Here is a 13,467-nt window from a genome sequence, read left to right as displayed (position 1 = left end):
TTTGCTCGAAAGGCTCCGTTTTTTCCTCTACTTTTTTTTTTTTTTACCATACACAACTTCAATTACAGTAGCACAACTTAAAACCTGTTTCTGTGTTCATAAGCTTTACTGTTGGAAATCTAATCCAGTGCCGTGGTACACTAGTGTGCTGTGAGAGATTATCAGGTTTGCCCTGAGAAATTACCCAATTTCACCTAATTGGTATAAAAAGCACCTCTGTGGTCATTCAAACAGGCCCCAGTAAAAGATAATAAAATTCTTTATCTGATTTCTATTCAAGAGGCTCTGACAAGATGGACTTTATATTAATAATATGGACTTTACAAAAAAAAAAAAAAAAAAAAAAAAAAAAGCTTGAAAAACACTGATCTAATCTGTACATCAGATCTGTACATCAGAATTTTAATCAAAATGCATATTATCGAGGCTTTGTCCAGTGGGCATTATGGGCACAGGCCCAGGGGCTCACGCCCTCTAGGGGCCCACATAGGGTAAACACCAGCAGTTTGGACATTAAACAAAATGTACATTAAAAGCCAGATAGTTACACCACAGTATCCAGTGTGTTGCTATTGGCTGAGATGTTAGAAATGTTGTTTCACACTGTTTCATTTACAATTTTCACAATGTTGCGGTAGGGAAGGGGGCCCCGGAACAATCTGGGCCCCAGGCCTGTGCACTTTTAATCCGGCCCTGCAATAATTATTATATTATTAATTTAAGATATTTGCCTTTTTCTATACTGTTCTAAACTACACTGTCATCATCCTATTCTAACAAGCTTTTTAAAGCAGAATTGATTCATCGTATTGGTTGATGACACTGTCTGACAAGAGCAAGTGTATTCAAGAGATTATCAACACATGAAGCAGAGAAGTAGACTTTGATTTTTTTTTTTTTTACTTATGTTTTTTTCTGCCATGGCATGTTGAAATATCATCCCATTCAAAACATCTGGTCTTTTTCTAGCTTTTCACAACCTTTGTATTTTGTAGGGTGCACTTATTAATGGTTTATGATGACTGTGCATGATCCTTGTCTCTAGTTCAGGGCTACAAAGTCTATTGTTAAATATTAGTTAATAATTAATTTCTGATTGATTATGCAGTTTCACTAACTTATGAACAAATGGTGAGTACTCAGTGCTGTGTAAAACAGACTGAAGCCTCATTTCTTTAAATCAAATCTGCTTTAGGAAATTTAAAATCAAACAGAGCTGTGATGAGAAACAGCAGGAGAAGAGATAAGCTATTCTGGAAAATCTCAGAGATTAAAGTACATTCCTCCCTCACATGATGCCCTGTTAAATAACTTTGTCCTCTATTAGGTAAGGAGCAATGCTATTAGCTGTTCTTATCTGACTGAAAGGATGGTATAAAAGAGTTCCTTCTAAAGGGGAAGGACTGTGTTGAGGGTTGTCTTGACTCGTTCATCAATATGACTGCATCAACAAGTTTAAAGCTGCGCCTTCCAGCACTTGTATTGGTGTTGGAGATTGTCATGATATCACTCTATGCTGTGTTTGTCACTTATGATGACAATGCCAATGCCAAGCTGCAAAACAATGAGACTAACCCAATGGACAACTCGCTGTATCGTGACTACCCCTACTTTGCTGACGTGCAGGTGATGATCTTCATCGGCTTCGGTTGCTTGCTGGCCTTCTTCCGCTTCTACGGCTTCAGTGGGATGGTTTTCAACTTTCTAACAGCAACGTTTGCAATCCAATGGGCAATCCTAGTGCAAGGTTTCTTCCAGTTCTACTATGATGGTAAAATTCACCTGGGTGTGATCAACCTGCTGAATGCAGAGTTTGCTTGTGCTGTGGTGCTCATCTCTTTTGGAGCTGTGCTTGGAAAGACCAGTCCTGTTCAGCTCCTGATCATGGCTTTGCTAGAGATCCCTGTTTTTTCTATCACAGAGTGGGCTGTACTGAAATACATCAGAATCAATGATGCAGGTGGCACTATTCTTATTCACCTGTTTGCGTGCTACTTTGGTCTTGGAGTGACATTTGTGCTGTATCGCCCACGCCTGAATGATGGACATGCTAAAGAGATCACTAGCTATCACTCTGACATCCTGTCAGTAATGGGAACCCTTTTCCTTTGGGTATTCTGGCCTTCATTCAACTCTGCTCTCACGTTTAAAGGCGACGATCAGCACAGAGCAATACTTCACACTTTCATAGGTCTAAGCTCGTCTACTATCACGGCCTTTGCACTCTCCGCAATGTTCAACAAGAGAGGAAAGCTCACGATGGCTGATATTCAGAATGTGACTCTGGCAGGTGGTGTGACTGTTGGGGCTTCTGTGGACATGATGATTTCCCCTGTAGCTGCATATGCCTTGGGAGTCATGGGCTGCACAGCTTGCTTCTTTGGTTACAAGTACTTGACGCCCTTTTTGGCGAAACGCATGAAAATCCAGGACCAGTGTGGTATTCACAATCTCCATGGGCTCACTGGTCTGATATCATCCACAGCAGGGATCTGTGCCATCCTACTAGCCACTGAGGAGACCTATGGACCAAGCATGTACAAGATCTTTTCCCATCGGGCTCCACCTGAAGGCGATCCGAAACTGCTGGAGCTGCAAAAGCTGATTCCCGGCCTGAAGCCGGGCCTCGGCCGTACTGCACAGGAACAAGCTCTCTACCAGGTTGCAGCTGTTTTCTCCACCATTGCAGCTTCTACAGTTGGTGGGCTCCTCACTGGACTGGTCATGAAGATGTCATTCATGGCATCACCATCAGATGAAGGTTGCTTTGATGATGACATTTTCTTTGATATGCCCTCTGACTTTGAGAGTGTAGGGATGCTTAAAACTGACATGAGCTGTGATGAAAAAGAGAAAATGAGTTCAATGAACACCAAAGTCTGATGCTTCATGCATTGCTTTTATTGCTTAAGTTAGTGATGATGTAAATATCAGTTTTGCATGAGTTAAATTATTATTATTTAAACCTATCAGTACTGATATTTTTACTTTTTGTTTGCAGTAGAATTGAGACAAGACTGAATATTAGTGGTTTCAACAAATTATTTTTCTCAAGTTTGTTTATCAAATGCAGTTTTTTTTTCTCTACTGGAGTTGAAACTTTAAAAGCAAACTATCAATAGACAAGTAAAGCTACAGAATGAGTTTTTTTAAAGGTACAAAGTATTTTATTGTATTAGAAAAATAGAAGCCTATTTTGAATAAATGATTTAATAAACCCATGCTTCTTTATTTTACATGCATTGTATCCATGCACATTTTATACAGATCATGTGTGAATCATCCTTTCTGTTTTCATTAAATAAGTTGATGTATTTAAACTTCTTACTTTCATTTAATTGAATAATTAATTGGTAACTTCTGTGCTTTATAAAGGTAATAGCAGTTATGTATTGTATTTTTGGTCCCGTTAAATACATTGTACATTTGGAAATTAGATCTCTGCAAATCAGAGCAAAAAGATTATTGTATTTAGTGGTTTATTTAAAAGAAAACGAACAAGCAACATTGACAGTCCACTATTAATATACATAAGTAAATAAGGAAAACAAACATCATTGTGTTATGATGACCCAAATATAAAAGAAGACCACACAAAGAGTAACAGCTTTTAGTGGGATGTTGTTAACACTCAAAGGTGAGAGCAAACTGCCCACAACTGAAATGGAAAGAAGTTGCTGAAGAAGTGCACTTTCGAGAAGCTGCAGAAAGGCAGTAATGGAGGTACATCACTTTACACATACAAAAATAAAGGCTCTAAATACATAGAAGCAAATAGAATAAAAAAAGAGAGGTTTTTTTCTTAATTTTCACAATTACAAACATACAAACTGAAAATAGCTCCTATCATGATACACTGTTAAAAAAGAAATACCCTCAGAAGCTTCAAGCTTATGAAACAGGGGTCCCACACACCTCCACCTGACACACAGTATAACATTATCCTAACTGCAACATGTCCAAATCAACACCAACAAGTAAAATGAGCATCCCAAAGGCAGTGGGAGCTGCATGTGATGGGTCTGTGTGAGTCAGCGGACTCATGAGTCCCACTTCAATCAAGCTTTCAGACAGAGCAGTCACATCACCGTGTAAAGACAAATGAATGGGATATTCAGACCTTTTTTTTTTAGCACAGTCCTACAAAGTATATATATATATATATATATATATATATATATATATATATATATATATATATATATATATATATATATATATATATGTCTTGAACTGTTTTCTTCTTTTAGAATTTACTTCAAGAGCTTTGTTTTATCCACTGAGTGACAAAACTAAGCATAAAATCTTGGTTCTAAGGAATTATTATACATGCAGATGTGTTGTATTGTTGTATTGTAGCCTGTTTAGAAAGGCTATAATTACAATAGTACAATTATTATTTAAATATTATATTTATTATGGTAAACATACCAGATACTCATACAAGAATTGTTTCCAAACAATAATTTTTTGGCTTAAATGATTTTGATTTTTTTCTCTTTTAAAGTGTAATTTACACACAGTTCAAGCTATATAAATTAAATTGACTCCAACACAAAGCCCAGTTTCGCAGCACTGCTGCTTTAATGAGCTGACCGCTGCTAATGTGAACTATTCAATTCATCAAATCATCTTAATAAGATATTCTCTCATTGATTAACAGGCAGAGAATGTTATGAAGTGTTCAATCATATTTAAAAGTGCTTTAACAGGTAATAACTGGCTCTACAAAAACACTTTGAAGGTTTAATGACCAGCTTTGATTTACAATACTGTCCCTGACATACAAATAAAAGACTAAAGAATATCATGAATCTTATATTTTGGTTTTCCCCATGAAGAGCTTTCTAATGCTAAATGTTCTGCAGGTTCAAGGCCTGGCAAAGAGTCACTTCAGGTAAAACCTGTATTGATTTACCAACAAGCAAAGTTAACGCAGACGCTGACGTCTTTTATCAATCGGTTTTGTTCAATCATACATAATTGGGATACCTCAATAAACATTGATTACAGATTTGTACCTTGTTGAAATGATCAACACATGTAGTCAATAAAATGTGTTCATTTGATCATTGGATTCTTTAAAAAGCTTATAAATGGCAGATAAGCAGACCCGTTCTGTCCTGCTGTGTGCAGTGAATGCCATAGTTACAAAGGTTAACTAAGTCAACACCTCACCAGGGAGGCGTCCAGGAGGCATCCTGACCAGATGCCCGAGCCACCTCAACTGGTTCCTCTCGATGCGGAGGAGCAGCGGCTCTACTCTGAGCCCCTCCCGGATGACCGAGCTCCTCACTCTATCTCTAAGGGAGAGCCCGGCCACCCTGCGGAGGAAACCCATTTCAGCCGCCTGTATACGAGATCTCGTTCTTTCGGTCACGACCCACAGCTCATGACCATAGGTGAGGGTAGGAACGTAGATCGACTGGTAAATCGAGAGCTTCGCCTTCTGACTCAGCTCCTTCTTCACCACGACAGACCGGCGCAGAGCCCGCATTACTGCAGACGCCGCACCGATCTGTCTGTCAATCTCGCGCTCCATCCTTCCCTCACTCGTGAACAAGACCCCGAGATATTTAAACTCCTCCACTTGAGGCAGGACCTGACTCCCGACCCGGAGAGGGCAAACCACCCTATTCCGGCTGAGGACCATGGTCTCAGATTTGGAGGTGCTGATTCTCATCCCAGCCGCTTCACACTCGGCCATGAATCGCTCAAGCGAGAGCTGGAGATCACGACCAGATGAAGCCAACAGGACCACGTCATCCGCAAAAAGCAGAGACCCAATCCTGAGGCCACCAAGTCGGATCCCCTCAACACCTCGGCTGCGCCTAGAAATTCTGTCCATATAAGTTATGAACAGAATCGGTGATAAAGGGCAGCCTTGGCGGAGTCCAACCCTCACCGGAAACGAATCTGACTTACTACCGGCAATGCGAACCAAGCTCTGACACCTGTCGTACAGGGACCGGACAGCTCGTACAAGGGGGTCCGGTACCCCATACTCCCAGAGTACCCCCCACAGGAGCCCCCGGGGACACGGTCGAATGCCTTCTCCAGGTCCACAAAACACATGTAGACTGGTTGGGCAAACTCCCATGCCCCTTCCAGGACCCCAAAGAGGCGAAAGAGCTGATCCACTGTTCCGCGACCAGGGCGAAAACCACACTGCTCCTCCTCAATCCGGGATTCGACTATCCGGCGGGCCCTCCTCTCCAGGACCCCTGAATAGACCTTACCAGGGAGGCTGAGGAGTGTGATTCCCCTGTAATTGGAACACACCCTCCGGTCCCCCTTCTTAAAAGTGGGGTCCACCACCCCAGTCTGCCAATCCAGTGGTACTGCCCCCGATGTCCACACGATGCTGCACAGGCCATGACAGCCCCACAGCATCCAGAGCCTTAAGGAACTCCGGGCGGATCTCATCCACCCCCGGGGCCTTGCCGCCAAGGAGCTTTTTGACCACCTCAGCGACTTCAGCCCCAGAGATAGGAGAGTCCACCCCTGAGTCCACCAGCTCTGATTCGTCATCGGAAGACGTGTTGGTAGGATTGAGGAGGTCTCCTTTTTTCATTCCTTCTTCTCCTTACTATATGATCACCTTGATAATACACTTATCATTGGGGGTGACCTCAACATGACCTTAAACTCTGGGATGGACAAGGGGGGCGGAGCAGGGAAACACAGGGTCTGGCAGTCAGCAAGAGTTGTTAAACAATATATGGATGATTTTGGTCTTTGTGATGTCTGGTGCTCACAACACCTCACTGCTAGAGAGTACACTTACTTTTCATCTGTCCACCACTCATACTCCAGAATAGACTACTTCCTCACTAACAGCTCTATGATGAACAGTATCTCAGAAACTAAAATCCATTCCATCACTATCAGTGATCACGCACCAGTATCATTTACCCTAATTAATAAGAAAACTAAACCATCTTATCGCAAATGGAGATTTAATACATCATTACTTAAAGATCCTGATTTTATCAGTTACTTCAAACGGGAGTGGTCTTTGTATATAGAAAACAATGATATACCAGGAACATCAGCTTGTGTTCTTTGGGAGGCAGGAAAAGCAGTCATGAGAGGGAAAATAATTTCATTTTCATCACATAAGAAAAAGAAGGAGAGTTCAAAAATATCTGAACTAGAGCTTAAAATAAAATCACTAGAAGATGCCTACAAGGCTTCTCCAGAAGAGCAAGTTCTGAATCACATAAGAAAGGCTAAACTAGAGCTGAATGAAATAATTAACCAAAAAACCCAGTTTTTGCTACAAAGACTTCGCTTAGAGAATTTTGAACATAGCAACAAATCTGGAAGATTTCTCGCAAATCAATTAAAAGCAAACAAGGAGAAAACAACCATCTCCTCTGTTAAAGATTCAAGAGGAAATATCCTCCATGACCTTGATGGAATAAATGACACATTTAGGGATTTCTATAAAACATTATATTCCTCAGAAACAGATCCATCAGACAACAACATTGAGGAATTTCTCAGCTACCTCAATCTTCCAAAGTTACAACAGGATCAGGAAATGGTTTTGGACGCACCCATTTCAGTAGGGGAACTACATGAAGCTTTAAAACACATGCCCAGCAATAAAGCTCCAGGACCAGACGGTTTTCCAGTTGAATATTATAAAGAATTTTGGTCTACACTAGCACCCACTTTTTATAAAATGGTTTCAGAAATTAAGGAAAAAGGCCAAATATCTCAAAACATGAATTTGGCTAGTATTACAGTAATACTAAAACCAGGAAAAGACCCCAAACTGCCATCTAGTTATCGTCCAATATCACTAATGAACACAGATCTTAAAATAATCAGTAAAGTGCTTGCTACAAGACTAGAAAAAATAACCCCACTTATCATACATCCTGATCAAACAGGATTTATCAAGGGACGACATTCCACCACTAATACGCGCAGACTAATAAATCTAATTGATTATGCCACCATACATAACCTGGAAACTACAATAATCTCTCTAGATGCTGAAAAAGCATTTGACAGGGTGAACTGGAAATTCTTATTTGCAACATTAAGAAAATTCGGGTTTGGCTCATCGTTTATCGACTGGATAAAGATACTGTATAGCACATATGTCAAAGTCAAGGCCCGCGGGCCGAATCCGGCCCACGAATGAATTATCTATGGCCCCTGGGATGATATTTGATTAGTATTAGAACTGGCCCGCAGGCTGTAGCCACCCGCTGGTGTTTTGCACGCACCAATACTACATTTCCCACAATGCAACGGTAACCCGCGAACTCACTGCAGCGCAGCAAGCGGACCTCGGCTTCATCATTCATTAGCAGTCAGAGCAGATGTCAACTTTCAGCTACCTCCTCCCCAAAAAATGGCTAAACCGAATGTGGATGCTGAGAACAAGGGGTTTCAAGCTAGGTGGGAGGCAGAGTACATGTTCACTGAGGTAAATGGCAAACCTGTGTGTCTTCTGTGTGGAGAAAGTTTGGCTGTAATGAAAGAATACAATCTAAGAAGGCACCATGAAACGTCTAAGAAACACAGAAAGTATTGTTTTGTCTGTGTGCCATATATTTTTGCATTTTATTTTATTGTATTTTATTTATTTATTTATATTTATTTTTCAGTTAATGGACTCAGGGGGAATTGCAGATAAGAGCCATGAGAAAGAATACAACTGATTTGATTTATTCTATTTTTTCTCTTTTTACTATTTGAAGCAGTAATTGGTAGGATAATAGAGCAGCATAATATTGCATTTTCAGTTTATAATGCATGCAGTTTCATTTATGCATTTATCTTGATATAAGGAACTTATTTTGTTTCTGAAGGAAAATTGCTTTTTTGCTGTTTGCCTGTTGAAAATGTTTTCTCTTTAACTTACTGACAGAGCCATAAGAACATATTACTTTATTCATTTAATGTACAGGACATGTGATTTTTCTTTGAAGGCAGTTTGTTCTTGTCTGTGTGCCTGCTGAAAAATGTTTTCCCGATTATTCATTTAATCATTAAATAATATACTGTGTTAGGTCTTGGTTCAATAGACTACGTGCAATCATTTCAATATGTTTTAATAAACATTGAACCAATCCGGCCCTCGGCTTAAAGCCAATTTGTTTTTTTGGCCCTCTGTGTATTTGACTTTGACATCCCTGCTGTATAGCAATCCAAATGCATGCGTCAGGACAAATGATCAAACTTCTCACAGCTTCAGTTTGCAGAGAGGCACCAGACAAGGCTGTCCACTCTCCCCCTCACTTTTTGCAATCTTTATTGAACCCTTAGCAGCTAGCATTAGACACAATAAAAGACATTAAAGGCATTAACTGTAGAAATATGGAGCATAAGACCAGTCTTTATGCTGATGATGTATTACTTTTCCTTCAAAATTCACAATCCTCCATCTGTCAGACAATCACACTCATCAATAAATTCTCATCAATTTCTGAATATTCCATTAATTGGTCTAAAACCACCGTTCTGCCCATCAACTGTTCCTTCCATAATACTCCTGACACTGCTTTACAGTCAGGAAATATTAGATACTTAGGAATAAACATCTCACCCAGACTGTCAGACCTTACAAAGCTAAATTATGTCCCTCTACTAAAAACAGTTGAGGACGATCTCACACGGTGGAAATGTTTACCCATATCACTAATGGAAAGAGTTGCCACTATAAAAATGATGATTCTACCTAAAATCAATTATCTGTTTTCAATGATCCCCATTAAACCTCCATCGACCTGGTTTAAATCGTTGGACTCTCATGTCACTAGATTTCGCTGAAAAGACAAACCACCACGGATTAGTCTAAAAACACTCCAGAAGACTAAAGATAGCGGTGGCTTAGACTTGCCTAATTTCCAAAATTACTTTATAAGCAACAGACTACAATACATCTCTAAATGGCTTAAACCTAGCTATCTAGATGAACCATGGCTTAATATAGAAGAAGCTATGTGTGAGGATATGGCAATTTCAGACCTGCCATTTATCAGCACAGCTGTCAAACGCCAAAAATGCTTTAAAAGCATTAATATCAGCTCCTCACTAATGGCCTGGTGGGAATTTCTTAAACTAACCAAGTCCTTGCTTATTCCATGCAAACTGACACCTATTTGGAACAATCCCGACATCCAGCAAAACCGGAAAATGATAAACTTCCCTCAATGGAAGAATAAAGGAATTAGAACATTTAATAGAAAACGGGAACTTTCTCCCTTTTGATATAATTACTTCACGATATGAAATCAGCAGCACAAAATTCTTAGAATACCACCAACTTAAATCTATTATAGGTAAGAAATACACCCCTGATCAATTAAACTTGCAGCTACCTATCAGGGCTGCAGAATTCTTAAATCTCAATGCCCCGAAACTGTTATCCAAAATATATAGATTACTATCAAAGCTAGACGATTCCATATGTCTCCCAACTTCTAAATGGGAAGCAGACTTATCCAGTAACTTTGACCAAAATGAATGGTCACAAATCTGTTCAAATACATTTACAATGACTAAGAATTCAAACATGCAACTAATACAATTTAAAATTCTGCATAGAACTCATTATACAGGACACAGGATGTTCAGGATGGGTCTGTCACAATCAAACATCTGTCCACACTGCAATGGCAACACAATTGACAGCTACTACCATGCTTTGTGGTCTTGCCCACCTGTCCAGGAATTCTGGTTTCAGGTATGTAAAGATCTGTCAAATTGCTTCAAATGTAACATCCCTACAAACCCCAAACTGGGCCTACTGGGTCACTTGGGTGAAATTAACATAGAATTTAATTCTGCAAACTTAATCCTCACCAGTTTATGTATCGCAAAGAAAACTATCCTTCTAAACTGGAAAAGCAAACAAAGTCTGTGTATCCAGCAGTTCAGAAATCTCTTATTAGATCACATCAGTATCGAGATAATATCTGCCTCCTCAAGAGATCAGTCAGCTGAACTTTATTCCCTCTGGTCCCCTGTGATCAGCTCCATCACTTAGTATGGGGGGAGAATGTTACCTTATTGCGCTCGGGGTTGGTGGCCGGTTGGGGGTCTCTGGAGGCTGTGGGTCTGTGGTGGGCTCCTGGGGGGGGGGGGGATTTTGACTGCTCCACTGCTGGGGTTGCTAGGTTTCTAGCCCTACGGTGGACCTGGATGGGCCAGCGACTGGAGTTGCCACGCGGCGGCGTGGTGAGGTCGCTGGCGGGTGATGGGTTGGCGGGCTTGACTCCGTAACGGGCGCCTGTGCCGCCGTGGGGTGGGCTGGGCAGGGTCCCGGGCTCCAGTGCCCGTGGTTGTCCCCTGTCTCTTGGGGGTGGGGGGTCGGCTTGTGCCGGGGAAGGGGCTGGGCTGACCTGGACCTGCCGCTGCGGCGACGGGCAGGTACATGCTCTGGTGTCTGGTTGCGACCCTGGGACTTGGGGAGTGGGGGGTGTTTGATAGTGTGGATGGGATGTGTGTGTGTGTGTGTGGAGGGGTGTGTGTAGGGGGTGTGTGTTGAGGACTGGTGGCGGTACATATGTGTGTGGGCAGGGAAGTGTAATGATGCGTGTGTGGGGGGGAGTGGCGGTGGTGCATGTATACGTGTGTGCGTGGGTGTGTGTGTGTTGGGGGGTGTTGTGGTGTCTGTGGGAGGGGGGGGGGGTGATGGGGCAGGGGTGTATGTATGGGGGAGTGGGTGGTGCATGTGTGTGGTGTGTTGGTGGATAAGTGTAGATGTGATGGATGGGGGTCGGGAGGATGGTTTTGAGGGTGGGCTGAATGTGTGGCTGGGTGGACCTGTATGTGTCGGGAAGTGTGTGTGTGTGTGTGGCTGTAGGTGTGTGTGCTGAGACAGTGGCGGATGTGCGTGAAAGTGCTGATGTGTGGACAAGGAGGGGCTTCATGTCCCCAGGTGGGGGTGTCCTCTGTGAGTGAGGGGGCGGTGGACAATCGGTCTGGGATTCCCTTTCTGCCGCCCCTCCTCTTCTTTGTCCTCATGCCCCCCTTCTGCGTGTGGTGTGTTGGTCCCCTCTTGGGTCGGTGATGACTCAGGTTAGAGTCGCCGAAGGGGAAAAAAAAAAAAAAAAAAAAAAAGGATTGAGGAGGTCTTCGAAGTATTACTTCCACCGACCCACTACGTCCCGAGTTGAGGTCAGCAGCTCCCCACCTCCACTGTACACAGTATTGATGGAGCACTGCTTCCCCCTCCTGAGCCGCCGGATGGTGGACCAGAATCTCCTCGAAGCCATCCGGAAGTCTTTCTCCATGGCCTCGCCGAACTCCTCCCATGCCCGAGTTTTTGCCTTGGCAACAGCCGAAGCCGCATGCCGCTTAGCCTGTCGGTACCCATCAGCTGCCTCCAGAGTCCCACAGGCCAAGAAGGCCCGATAGGACTCCTTCTTCAGCTTGACGGCATCCCTCACTGCTGGTGTCCACCAACGAGTCCTGGGATTACCGCCACGGCAGGCACCAACGACCTTACAGTCACAGCTCCGGCCGGCCGCCTCAGCAATAGAGGCACGGAACACAGCCCATTCGGACTCAATGTCCCCCGCCTCACTCGGGACATGTTCGAAGCTCTGCTGAAGGTGGGAGTTGAAGCTCTCTCTGACAGGGGACTCAGCCAGACGTTCCCAGCAGACCCTCACAACACCTTTGGGTCTGCCAGATCTGGCCGGCTTCCTCCCCTACCATCTGAGCCAACTCACCACCAGGTGGTGATCAGTTGACAGCTCCGCCCCCCTCTTCACCCGAGTGTCCAAGGCATGTGGCCGCAGGTCTGACGATACGACTACAAAATAGATCATCGAACTGCGGCCCAGGGAATCCTGATGCCAGGTGTACGTATGGACACTCTTATGTTGGAACATGGTGTTCGTTATGGACAATCCATGACGAGCACAGAAGTCCAATAACAAAACACCATTTGGGTTCAGAGGGGGGGGGACCATGCCTCCCAATCACTCTCCTCCAGGTCTCACTGTCATTGCCCACGTGAGCACTGAAGTCCCCCAGCAGAACAATGGAGTCCCCAGAAGGAGCACCCTCCAGCACTCCCTCCAAGGACTCCAGAAAGGGTGGGTACTCTGAACTGCTGTTCGGCGCATAAGCACAGACAACAGTCAGGACCCGTCCCCCCACCCGGAGGCGGAGGGAAACTACCCTTTCATCCACCGGGGTAAATCCCAACGTGCAGGCACCAAGCTGGGGGCTGATGAGAATGCCCACACCTGCTCAGCGCCTTCCACCATGAGCAACTCCAGAGTGGAAGAAAGTCCAGCCCCTTTTGAGGGTACTGGTTCCAGAGCCCAAGCCATGCATCGAGGTGAGTTCAACTATATCTAGCCGGAACCGCTCAACCTCGCGCACAAGCTCAGGCTCCTTCCCCACCAGAGAGGTGACATTCCACGTCCCTAGAGTCAACTTCTGCAGCCGGGGATCGGACCGCCAGGGTCCCCGCCCCTTGCTGCCGCC

General features: G+C 43.5%; 1 protein-coding gene across 1 annotated transcript; it reads left to right on the top strand.

The window, feature by feature from the left end:
• Window positions 1–1,437: 1,437 nt before the first annotated feature.
• LOC306757172 (ammonium transporter Rh type B-like) lies at window positions 1,438–2,883 on the top strand (the record flags this gene model as incomplete). Its single annotated transcript, XM_079242136.1, has 1 exon — window positions 1,438–2,883. One exon carries the CDS (start codon window positions 1,438–1,440, stop codon window positions 2,881–2,883), a length of 1,446 nt encoding a protein of 481 aa, XP_079098262.1.
• Between the last annotated feature and the right edge of the window lie 10,584 nt (window positions 2,884–13,467).

Source organism: Telmatherina bonti, assembly GCF_933228915.1.
Source record: "Telmatherina bonti genome assembly, chromosome: 6".
NCBI classification, from domain to species: Eukaryota; Metazoa; Chordata; class Actinopteri; order Atheriniformes; family Telmatherinidae; genus Telmatherina; species Telmatherina bonti.
The sequence above is the reverse complement of the archived record's forward strand: the minus strand, read 5'-3'. Positions and strand labels throughout refer to the sequence as shown.